Raw genomic sequence first — 13,247 nt, forward strand, 5'->3', positions numbered from 1 at the left:
CCTCCCTCAGCATCGATGCTTGTGCACACGAGATGTCCAACCAGTTCTCAACTCTCAGACTGGCTTGTTTTGCGTTTTTCCTTCCTTTCTTGCGTGGTGTTGAGGCAGCATGTCTTAAATCCCTGGACACCTACTACCAGGAATGAGATCACATGAATGAAAGGAGAGACAACCCCCCCCCCCAAACCCCTGTTCTTATTCTCCGAGGAGATGCCAGAGGTTGTTTGGTGAGTGAACCAAACTTAAAATACACATTGGAAGTGTTGGGCTTGTGTTGCTCCGGTCAGCATATAGCCAGGCTGTTCGGAAAATGGCAACTGCCTTGCCTGGCTTCAGCCTTCTTGACTGAGGTGGTCGTTGGCAGCCATTTGGATTAAAGTATACCAGAAAGCCAGGGTGTCTATCAGAGAGGACAGTCCAGTTGTCCTCTGTCCGCTAGGAATATGAAACCGGACGCCTTCACGCCCTCTATTTTTCTCTTGAATGGTCATCTCCTCCATGATGGCTACCCTACACAAGCCTTGTGCTGCTACCTTGGCCAAAGTCACTGACCTGGCCTATATCCATGTTGGTTAAGGGTTAAAATTTTCTTGTAAACTTTTAAAGCTTTTGAAAATGCTTGAAAACCTTGTCACATGACTCTGGGGGATGAAACGCAAGGCTGACCGTGATCCTGAGGAGCGAGAGGTGTTGGATCACCACCACATGCTGCGTGTTGCAAACTATTACCGATGAGCCACAACCTGGACCTGGTTTTCCTTTTTCAGCCCTCCCAGCTAGGGGTCGGTTTGCCCCCGACTGCTAGCATTAGGTATTTTCTTATTCAAAACATGTTTAATGATTACAGCCGGACCTGGGGCCTCCGAGTCCAAGAACCTTCTAGCACTCCCCATTAACAGGAGCATCCCCTCTGATCCCTTCGCTCCCACGGTCTCTGCCCTGTCCATTTAAGGGCAGAAACCACCTCTCACTTTGCGTTCATACAGGGCCTGGGCCCGCAATCGTAAGTGGGGCTGCCAGGTGCTGTGGTAATGCAAACAACTGCAGCATGAGAATTCACCTGGTTTGTGACCTCAAGACATTCAAGCCTGTAAGAGGTGGGAATACCTAAACAAAGCCTTCCTGAATGCCTGGCTGTAAGGAGATGCTCTGCCCTCAGACTCATGCAAGGCTTTTTCTTGTCGTCCTGGTTTACATTTTAAGTTAGTCTAAGTGGTGTGTGCTGCGTTTTGCTGGGCTGTATATATCTTAGCTTAAGCAGAGATTTTTGGTAGTTCCCCATTGCATGCTTTGCAAATTGCTGTGTTCAATACATGCTTGCTTCAGAGAAAGGACTGCCCACCCTTCAGTCTGCCTGGCAGCAGCTGCCCCCCCTCTCCCCCCCAGGTTGGTGGCTGGCATCCTGTGTGGTGTGCTAGCCCCAGCTGGTACCCGGCCATACCGCCTCCGCTCCAGCAGGGAGGGGTGAGAGCCTTGGAGGGCATCTCTTTTCCCTCCCCTTTGGCAGTGGCTGGCAGGTGTGCTCTAGCACCTCCTGGCTTCTGGCTTGAGTTAGTGGGCATGTGGCTGCATTTCCTGATTTAACAGAGAATGTCTGTGCAGTTATTAATCAGTTTAAGCTGTGCAGCTTAGACTAACCTACAAAGAGTGAATCAATTCAGGCTCAGGCGTTTTGAATGTCTGTCCCTAGCCCCAACGTAAAAGCTATTACCACTGTCACTAGCACCCCAAGGTGTTTCTGAAACAGTGAGCATATTGGAAATACTCAGACAGAGAAGCAGGCCACTGGTGACAGGAATAACCACGGTTTGTAAGTTTGCTGCTCTTTTTGACGCCCCAGCTCTTGGAGTCAGGTGGTTAACGATAATTATTAAACAGAAAGCTTCTCACTGTGAAAAAAGGCTGCAAAGGCAACACAAAAGCTCCCAAAATAAAGGGCAAGTAAAACTACCCTCTCATTTGTGCTTACAGTGATGTCAACTAGGTACAGTTACCTGGAAATCAGGATCCCAATTCTGGCACACTAGGACAGCAGCATTTCTGGTGCTGCGACCAGGCACAGCATGGGAAAGTTGTGCTGCTGGATCTGTTCTAGGCAACCACATCAATGAGCCAGAAGATTTAGAAATGTGATTTGTTCCTAGGAAAGTATCAAAGGTACTGACAAAGTAACCACACGGGGGCACTACAGCCTCAGACAGGGCCATGCTGCTGTGTCCAGTCAGGGCCACTACAGTTATTTGAGATGGGTTTCTTAAGCAGGGGTATATTTATTTTTTCAAAGTATCCCATCATGCTGCAGTGCATAAAACAGAACAAAACCAAGACAAAGGAGGATATTAAAAACAAACCAACCAACGACAGTCAAGGCAGCCACAGAACTAGCTTTAAAACTGAACACACATATCTTCAGCTCCGTTTTTTTTGTTTTTGTAAAGATTTGCATATTGAATTTAGGAATCAGACTAACTCCAACGAAGCTAGACAGGAGACAGGTATGCATCAGACCAAAACCATCACTGCAGTCACCACTAGATTTGGTAAGGACTGGTTTAGTCACTAAACAGCACGTTAGGCAGTGGTGGGAACAGCGCAGAACTATCGAGTTCCTTTAGACGAAAGTTACTGCTCCCGTTAACGGCTGCGTACGGCAGGCCCATGGGGAGTAGCGTCCGAGCATTGCTTTCGACTATGTTGGGCGCGTCTTGCATAACGGCCAATGTTTTTCCTTCATACAGTTGAGCAAATGCAACATTAACGAACTTGAAATACTTCATTTATTGCCTACCCCAACCGCGAGGCCCGGCTTCATCAACACCTCCAGCAAAGGAGAAAAGTCACTAAATACCACCTTGCAGGTGGGTCACAAGGTTTGAAGCTCCCTGCATGCCAGCCCCTTGAGGATTACCGTATTTACTCTGGCATCTTGGATTTGAGCGCAAGGCAGCCACAAAGGGCAAGTAGCGCTATAGCTCTGGCTCCCAATCTGGGTCAGAGGTGCAGCTGGTGCCCACTGCTGTCCCCAGTCTGGTCACGGCCACAGCAGCTCCAGCCTCAGCCCAGGCTCTGGTCAGAGCTGCAGCTGTTGCCCCACCTCTCCCACCACCACGGCTTGCCTTCAGGCCGGGGTCCAACCTTACCTGACCTGATGGCAGCAGCAGCAGCTCCAGGCCGAGCCCTGACCCAATTGTGGAGCTGCTGCCACTACCACACGCCCCCATAACCGCTTCTGCTGAGCTAGGGAGGGGCAGAACCAGCACATGCTCTGCACCCTGGGCCAAAGCCTCAATGGAGGGTAAGCAGCAGTAGCAGACAGAGGGAAGGAGTGGTGCAGGAGTAGGTGGCACAAGAGGCAGGTGCCAGAGGGGACAAGCATCAGGGACTGCAGGGGGAAGAGGTAGGGGGCAGGTCACTTGGCTCTTCCCCACTCCCTACTATGCTTCCCCAGCTGCAGTGTGGGAGGATGTATTTAAGATGCCCCCCCTGCCCCATGGTCACATTCTATACATGGAAATTATAATTTTTCCATGTATAGAGTCTAATTATTGGTCAGGTAGTCTTAAATTAGAGTAAAATACAGTATGTGGGGGGGAGGGGGGGTTGGGGGAGGAAGGGAAGGCGAAGGACAGCATATTCCAAGTCAGTCCAACTGCTGAGGCCAGGGGCTCTGCTTGCAGACAGTTCAGGTGCAAACAGAAGTAGCCTTTGTGCCTCCATTACCATTTTCATGGCAGCACAAAGACAAAGCAAACAAACGTCTATACCCTTTGTTGCATCACAAATGCCCTAATTTGTAGCTGTGACAAAAGATGGTAATCATTCCTGTCACTTCATAGCAGCTTTCCCTGCCTAGAGGTATGCCCTAGAGGTTTCCTGGGGCATCTCTCTGCAAGCAGGGAACCCCCTACTTCCCATGCTTACAGAAACCCACCCCATGGGAATCCCCAGGCACACATCGTACCCTTAAATATTGACTTTTTCCATAACAGAAGCGTTTACTCTAAGAACATCACAGACCACAGAAAATCAGCACAAAGCGGCAAACAGTTTGACTAACCTGGGCAAGTTGACACTCCAGCCACTGAAGCCCGTCTGGGGCACCTTGTGCCATTTGCCAGTTTCCTGCACTTCTTCCAGGGCTTGCCAACTGCCAGATCCTAATAAGGCCAGAAGTCTTGACCTTGCCTCCACAAGTTGTTTGATCCAATTCCCGTGAAGGAGATGCACTGATGAAAGCTAAATTCAGTGGCTCCATCAGTGCCCATTGCCAATGTGAAGGTGCATAAACCTGGCGAATCTTGGAGTGACTTCAAAAGCCATTTTCCAACAGCAGCTGTTACTGCTTCGAGACACTTACGGGCGCCTTGTTAGCACTGCAGACTTGGATTGTTCTGCTCCTACACAGATGACAGCTATGCTCTTGTACAGGTTTCAGAGCCAAGGTGCTTAATAGTAAAAAAGGGAAGCATCCTTTATTTAAACTAAGAGTTAAACTTTATGTAGTCAGCAATTTTAGTTGTACATATTTACATTGTTAATTTTTTTTTTTTTTTTTTTTTAGTTTTTAAACACTCCTATGTATGTTGGTGTAATGAAAGCTATATCCAGTAGACTGGTAACTTCTCTATAAAGCAGTGATTCTTAGCTAGGGACGCTGAGAATATTAGCACTGTGAGGTGCACAGACAATTCACAATATAAACCCAATGACTTCAAATCAGAATCCATAGTATTAAAACATTCTGACCAACTGTGGTATTTCCAAGTTCTTTGCAACAGAAAAAACATGCTGTATTATTTCTTCCTAATAACAAAAAAAAGTAACTAGGTGTTTTTTCAAGGGGTGCCTTAAGTCTAACAAGATGTGCCTTAAGTCTGGAAAGGTTGAAAACCACTGTTGTAAAGCATCTTTCCTTGTGCACCTTTCCCAGGAAACTTAATTAAAAAAAACAAAAAAACCCCACCATAACTAAAATGGTAGCTTTAATATTGGCATCTCACCCATGAATACCAGGGACCTTAACTCTCAACAAGAAAGAACCTAAGTAGGAGCAAGTACACTTACCATTTGCAACCTTCTTGGCTACACTACTTTAAAAACAAAGAGGTAGTGTTCAGGGAGAAGGCAGGATAGGGGGCACCTTAGAGACTAACTGGTTCAGAGAGACGTATGCTTTCATAAAGGGACAGCCTACAGTCTACTTTGGATGCTAGGAATTGATTAGTTCATTTGGCAATCTCCTATGAAAGTGTAAGAGACTAAATGGTTCAGAGAGTCAAAGAGCTAAAATATACCAGTTTTGATTTGCATCAGAGTGTCTAAGGTCTGGATTTGACCCAGCACAAGAAACAACCAAACTCAGTGTCCCACATTAACTACCTGTGAATTATTCAGATTAATACTTCACCTCACAACAATTGTGACCAATTGATTTAATTGCCATTTAAGCCTAATGCATAAACAGCTAGGCCACACCTTTAAGGCATATCCCAGGCCACGTCAAACCAGTTGTCTGTTTTTAGCACAAGGTGCCACCTGTCCTGCCTTATTGCTAAACAATGAACCTGACACGTGCTGTCCTTAAAGAACATCAGCACTTCTCCTTTCTCGTGTCCTTGCTACAAAGTCTTTGGCAGAACTCAGATTTGTTGGGATGCGACAAGGGTGCACTGTGAGCACTTCTGCTTGCAACTGCTGGGCCACCAACCGTGCACCTTAGCGTCCTTCTTGCTTATTTGAAGGACAAGGGCAGGGGTGACCAGTTCTTTTCTGATCTAAGAATTTCTTCAGCTGCTTTCCACTGAACTAGATAAAATGTAGAGTGGTTACATACTTAAATTTCATTTTGAAAGACTGGAAGGCTTTTTAACGTGGTTCTGCTGCTGGAGGAAAAAAAACCTCTCAGAAGCAACTGTAATCACAGCATTTTTGACAGCCCCACACATACATTCTCTTTTACACAAGAAACGACACTGTTACCACACAAAATTGAGAAACAAATAAGCAGCATAGTGGTAGTTGGACCATGGATTCAGTGGGTATTTTTACACATGCTTTGGGAAGCACAGGGGGGTGCTTTAATTAGTGAGCGTTTTTTTAATTAAAAGTGTCCAAGCATCATGTGTTAGCGTCCCCTGCCCTGAAAAATGGCAGTGGGGCACTTTAAACTAAAGCTCATTGAACAGGCTTTAATTCAAGCACCTCACCGCTATTTCTTGGTGCGGGGATGCTGATACACATGATGCCAGAGGCTGCTGGAGTCCATTTACTTCCGTGCTCCAGCAGACTTGATTAATCCATCTGCTCTGACGCGCTGGATTTCCAGCATGTTGGAGCAGGTTCCCTGCACGTGTACAGGAACCGAGTGATCCTGTATTTGGATGGCTAATTTTATCTGTTGAAGTCCAGTTCAAGACAAATCTCTCCAGCATTTAAAACCTAAACACTTTTAATTGAAAAACTTTTCTATACTTGATTGCAAGACTTCGGAATAGATATTACTGTGCAATTAGTCATGCAAATGATAAATACTTCACTGCTGTGAAAGCTAGCAAAAAATCAGAGCTCAAGCACCCTTCAAAAACAAGATTATAAGCACTATAAAACAATCCACTACTGAGTCTGTTTTGAAGCTGGGCTATAAATGCGCATATTCTGATACAAGCAGGTTATCACTTTACACTGCTAGATCAACCATTGGCACAATATGCGACACTGGGGGATTGTAAAAAACAGGCCTTGGAGTTTCTTTAGAAAATCTAAACTTTTATTATACATATTGTATTACACTGAAAATACGTACCCGGAGACTGAAGATCTTGAATTTACAACTGTACAAAAACAATTAATAGAAAACATACAGGCTATGCTATAGATGTAACATTTTACAAATGACATTTCTTGTTAAAGGCACCAGATTCCCAGTGGGCTCTGGCTTAACATTTTTTTCAGTTTTTTTTTCCCAGTCCGATCTTGCTATGAAAATGCAATCCAACCTCAAGCTACACAATGTCAAAGTATCAAGTTTGTCGGCTAGGTCAGTCAGTGGTTTAACGCACTTGGACATGCTTCAGTGGGAGAAATTAGCAGTTTCTCATGGGGTATTTTTTAGTACTAACTACTCAAAAGCTGATTTCCCCCAGTCATGTCTAGCATCTTATTTAATGGTAAAGCCACAAATAAAAATCAAGTTAATCCTTAGGGCACTAGCCTTATGCTACCATGCTAGTCACCCTAACAAAGCCAGTCTTGGATGACTGCATGGGAATTACCAGAGTCTATGATCATAGGGAAAAAATGTTTTTGGCTAAGGGGGTGGTGGGACTTTAACCACAACTCCTGACCAGGGAGCCCTACAAGGCCTCATCCACTCAATTCCATCTTCTCACCACTGCTGGTCCCACCTGCTTGCAAGGAAAGAGGCTAACCTGGAGCCCAAAGGAGACTCGGTGCTCTGATGTGGGTGGGACCAGCAACTAGAAAGAAGCCTGTAAGGCAGCAAGTCTTTCTTCCTTATGGAGAGCAAGAGATGGAAGGTGGGGGCTGGGAAGTCGCACTCTTCTGTACTTCACAATTCCTAGGTAAAGCCAATTCTTCAGGTTACTCCCAGATTTATGAACTTATTGGCTCCTCCATAGCAAAGCTGGGAAGGGCTTTCACAACTTTTTCCTCAGGTTTCCCTTTGCTCTCTGCAAGATGGAATTTGCTGGGATGCTCTTTCCCCCTGTGCGCACACAGTCTGGGCTGTTTGCTACAATGCTGTTCTTGTGCGAAGTGAAAAGAAAAGGAGGCAACAGAGAAAAAAGGTTAGCTCTGAACCATATGCATGCCTTCTGCACCATGTCACCAGGCCACTGGTGCATCACTCTGGAGTTAACTATTTTCATTTAACTTTGCAATTCACCTTTGAATCTCATGTACAGAATCCAGCAAGCATCTTAAATGACTGAATACTTAAGACAAAAAATATCAAGCTCAAGGGGTCAAGTTTGTTTTGTATCCTACTACCTATTCAAGCCCTAAATAACATACTGGAATTCAAGTGTTTGCTTTGCGCTCTCCTGAACCGCCTGGCACGATCCCTACTCAGACTTAACTGCTGGCTCAGAACTTTCAATTTATGAGCCATGGGTTTACCTATAGTTAGGTTTTTTACCAGTGTAATTATCCTAAAGCACTGAAATGGAAACTCTTTCCTCAGAAAGTTAATTTAAAATACCTCACGATACACAGAGCAAGTTGAAACATTCTGGTGCTCAGCGCCAGACTCAGCCAAGAGAAGTCTGCTTTTGCCTTTTTTTTTTTTTTTTTTTTTTTAAAAAGCTAATTGCTGTAGGAGTGTTCTCGTCTTGATTCTAGCAATAGCAGTCCAGATAAAGTTAAACTGCAGTCAAAAAGAAGTTTTATATTGCAGAGGACTAGTTTGTGACAAAGAGGCGTGGAGACTGAAGCGTGTCCATCCACACTGCGAAGGGGCAACCAGTGGACACTTTCCCTGTTCTTTATTTTATTCTCCGATTCCAAAAGCACTTCAAGAGGAGGGAGGGGAGCACCTCCGTGCTGACAGCTGAGACTGGGGGGAAGCATCTATCCATTAGCTATTGCCTGAGCCCTCCCACTCATTTCACATATCAGATAGGAGCTATCTGATGGCACACTACTAAATGCTGCCACACTGGACTGAATTTTGAACCAACAATTCAGGATGAGGACATCCCACAAGATGTGCAGTCCACTAAAAATCTTGTACCTTAAGTCCAAAACCTACTTATCAAAGCAGCAGCAGAAGACTGAAAGGTCCAACTGGCTTATTTTATAGAAAACTTATTACAAAAATGGCGCATTAAAATCTGACAGCAAATGCAAAAGGGAATATCAGTTCTTTCTTACAGCATTTTAAAAAGATGAACGCTTCTTTCATATTCGGACGTTAGCCCTTTGTGTGTAATGGTATCAAGTCAAAGAACTTAGAGCTACCGTGCAACTGCATCCTATAGAGAACTCAGTCTAGTAACTAAAACCCACCATGATCATTGTAGCTTGCTTCTATTATCTGTTGACTGACTTGTAACGATTTGGGAAAAAAGCAGCAATCTACATCTCTGCTGAAATGGGGCAATTAGGTAGGGCTGCACTGCACAGTTCTTGTGCAGATACAAGTACCGACTCCTTAATGGCAACGAGCTCCATACCTTTCTCACCAGAACTCAGCTTCCCTGTCAGAACATAAAGCGAGACGTTCTGAAAAATCTGCTCAAACAAAATTAAGAGCACAAAAATTTTGGTCACATATGTTGTAAATAAAAGCACACATATTAAACACTCTCCCCTGCATTTGAGAATTTGAAAATAAAAACGTCCACTATAAAAAAAAGCCTGAAATGGCGAAAAGCCTTGTTAGCATGCAGAGCTATCATTTTGGGGATGCCGTTTGCTTTCCTCTTAGGAAAAGGTTGCGTGGTTTTGTCTTGAGAATCAGACTAATGTTTTACTTTTATGCCAGCCTGGAGATAGCACAGGCCCCTCCTGCTCAGTCCCACACAGATGCTTCATGATTTACCTTTGCACTTCTTCCTCCTGAGCGTCATACTCTTAAGTGCAACCCCAAACGTGCACTGGCAGAAACTGAACTTTTTGCAAGTCTCTAGTAAGGGCTAAACCCTAAAGTTCTTTCGATGCAAATAAAATTGAACTATTTGTGTAAAACAGCAGAGCTATAACCTCTGTGGGTTGACATACTTGTATTAGTGTAACTACACTTATACTGAAATTATGTATTCCTGTACATGAAGGCAATAGAGCTATAGCAGTAAAAGGTATCTTTATGAGAGTGTAACTGGCCACCCAAGGAGTGGCAGTTTATAACTGTATTGGTGGAAAAAAAAAACCACTTAACACAGTTATATTGGTAGGAAAAGCATGTTTAGATAGGACTCAAGTCATCAAGTGCCCAGCGACTGCTTAGTCACACGTGCACTAAAAGAAATGAGAATCTTCTCAGCCTTCTACATTCACAGTTGCTCGCTTTGCTGCTGGAAGGATCAGTTCTTTAAAATCTGTAGTAACATTAAACTGGTCCCTAGGGGCACTCTCCAGGACTGGGATGCTGTCTGAAGGGCCTGCTGTACAAAAGCCATATGTTAAACTTCTGCTGGAGCTTCACCTGGCAGCAGACACCAAACACCCCCAGACAGCCCACAAGTTGGGGTTTTTTTTGGCAATCTTAAATTTGACATGAAAGGAAATGGTCATTTTTCCTTAACAGAAGCTGATATTCAATTTTTCTTGATCTCTGCTGATTTATGCCAAACATGGATTAACTCATGCTGGGCATTAACATTGACAATATAGCAAGGTTAACAAGAAAAATCTCTCTCAAACCCACTCTATGACCCTGGCAAAAAATAAGCCAAAACGTATCAAGAGCCATTGGACACTGAATATCTACCATTGCAAGTTAGACTTACTGCAACTGAGTTATAGGAATAACTGAAGACAACTGCAGTTTTAACTATCCACTTTTTAAATGGAACCCAAGTAAATATTTCTGCAGTAAAATCTGTGCCCTTGTGTAAAGGTAAACTGCAAGTAAATTCTGCAGCAGTTCTTTCCCCAGGTGCCTGGAAGTAAACTGCTCCCAATCTGAAAAAACAAGCATTCAGCTGTGATCTCTTTCCAGCATCTTGAATCACAGAATAAAATGTTAACTTCCCCCACCTCTTTAAAATAACTAAAAAAAAAAAACCAACAACAACAACAAAAAATCTGTCAGTCTGACACCATCTTCACGCTGCATTCACCTGAGCCCAGTTAGTTTGAAGAGCCACAACTTCTGTTCTGGAAGGTAAGAAGCCTACACATGAATGCCATTTTATATAGCTGACACTAGGTGAGCTGGCTGATCCTAAGCTCGATTTGGTCCGCAGTTTGGTGTTGCTGAATTCCTTAGGAGACATTAGTTATAGGTTTGTACTTCTTTAGTCTGGTCCACTGGCCAGTAGCATAGTTCATCTCAAAGACCGTATCGACTAACATGGTGGTGCTACCAGTGCCATCTGCCTTTGGTAACACTTCTGTGTGCTCGCTGAGTTTGATCTGAATGATGTCACCTTGCTCTTGACAAGGATTCTCTGTGGAAACAAGAATTAAAAACATTCAAAAATCAAACTGAAAGTTAAACACAAATCTCAATACGGTCTATGAAACAAATTAAAGGGTAAAGAAGAGCTCTGGATTTGCCACACCAGCAGAAACCAAATAACTACTACAGTATCACTAGCACCCTGAATCAAGCTGGGACCTACATGTTTACAAAACTCAGACATTAAGTTTATGAAACATAACAATGGAAACCAAGCCCAAGAGATCGCACTCAGGGCTTAGCAAGATAGCTGGAGGAAGGTCTTGGAAGTGTACTAGAAGAAACCTCTCCCTGTCAGTTCAGCATTATAAATAAGCAAATAAATAAATAAATAAAAATTACACAAAAAAAACCAACCTCTGAATCAGTTTTATAAGACCATACACAAAGCTTACTATAAGTCTTAGCAGGCTTCAGCAGTTTGGGAATACGCTTCCTTCAAATCCTCTCAAAGCTGAACAACAGTTTCCACCCACTGGGTAGTATGGATAGTGAGACTAAAGGCTATGACCACATACTACACTGTCTGTTTCCTAACCTTTCAAAGAATGCAGGTGATCGCCGGAGAATATTTACTTAAAATGTGCATTATTCTACATTACAAAAATGGTCTTGGAAGCTCAGTTTGGAAGTAGTGTAGGATTCTCTTGTTCTTTCAAGCTCAGGAAATACCTTGGGTAAAAAAAAAAAAACACATCTTCTCATCTGTGCCAAGCCAGATATACAAGAGACTCCTGCAAATTTACAGCAGTTCATACCCATGTCACCTCAAGGCTCGACCGCTGTGATGCATTCTACTTGTAAGGGCTTAGATTCTACGGTGACAAGATCTGTTAAGTATTAAAATCAAAGCCAGAGATGTTGGAGTGAGTTCAGGGACCATTACACCCAAATAGTTGTGTAAGACTTTGATCTATAAACGCTTGATATAACCTGAGATCTGACGTTGCAAGATGGCCCCTCTCCTAGCGATTCACAGGATCCGAGACAAGAGTGCCTATGTTTAACATAGTGAAGAACGGGGGCGAGCAGGCTCTGTACTGTGTGACTACAGAACACCTGAATTCACTCGTTTCTGGACTGAATGCAAGACTTACAAGTATTTTTTTTACTTGGCAACAGCCTTGACCAGTTTGTCCATGTGGGTCTTCTTTTCCAGATTTACTTTTTGGATATTTATTTATTCAAACGTGTTTGTCCTAAGGGGTATATTTTGTAACTGCCAAAAATAAAAAAAATAAAAAGTTAGGGCAGCAAGGCAGTCCAATGAGACAGCCATCCCATAAGGATTACTTCTACTACCACTGTAGGGACAGTATTGACAAAGAACGCAGCAAGGCAACTCCAGCCCCTTACAAAAGGCTCTCTTCAGACTCCTCTGAATTGTTATACTTAAACCACACAATAAGATGCTGCCCAGTTGTCACTAATGCAGCATTAGTCACATCTCTACACCTCAAAATAAAGCCATGTTAGTCTTAATACATGCCTCTGGATCCTGCCATGAATCCAAGTATGAGAGCCTTTTCTGGCCTTGTAACTTTATTTGCAGTCTTGAACATTTCCTGTGCAGCGTACATCTGCTCCCTCTGCAACACATTAAAATAAAAAGTATGTATTTCAGTAGAGAAAGCAGTATTAGAAAGTATATACAGTACTATTCTATTCAAAAGCCAAAGATGACAAACAATCTTTGTTTATACCACACCAGGCACATGACAGCACATGTTAAGACTGCCATAGGATTCAGTCCCACTAAGACCATTTCAAAGCTATTTAGTACAGAAATATTCTATTGTCTGTGCTTGGCCTTTCCCAGAAGATGAATTTTTAAGAGTCCAAACAGAAGTTCTTTCAAAAACACCCTCTTCCTATTTTCCCTACTGTCAAAAGGAGAGGAGAGAAGGAAGGAGTTCACAACAAACTCATATACAAGAAGCAGTTAAAGAAGAGTCCCCACCATCAATGACCGCTGTCTAGGCTTGAGAAGAGGCAGCAACAAGAAGGTGGTTTCAATAATTTTCAAATTGTACTAACACAGTCTCTGAAGCCTCTGCCAATACTTGAGCAGATACTAAATCAGTTCCACCTTTTCTGCAATAGCACA

At 43.5% G+C, this 13,247-nt stretch overlaps 1 protein-coding gene across 1 annotated transcript in view; it reads right to left on the minus strand.

The window, feature by feature from the left end:
• Positions 1-6,960: 6,960 nt before the first annotated feature.
• Positions 6,961-13,247, minus strand: part of NELFA (negative elongation factor complex member A) — a 39,638-nt gene continuing 33,351 nt past the window's right edge. Inside the window, exons 9-10 of the mRNA XM_019552978.1 lie at positions 12,630-12,729; positions 6,961-11,129 (exon numbers count right to left, since the gene is read on the minus strand). Of these exons, the coding sequence (XP_019408523.1) occupies positions 10,945-11,129; positions 12,630-12,729 (285 nt within the window). The 3' untranslated portion in view covers positions 6,961-10,944. The remainder of the gene's footprint in view (positions 11,130-12,629; positions 12,730-13,247) is intronic.

Source organism: Crocodylus porosus, unplaced genomic scaffold (genome assembly GCF_001723895.1).
Source record: "Crocodylus porosus isolate Cpor-Errol unplaced genomic scaffold, CroPor_comp1, whole genome shotgun sequence".
NCBI classification, from domain to species: Eukaryota; Metazoa; Chordata; order Crocodylia; family Crocodylidae; genus Crocodylus; species Crocodylus porosus.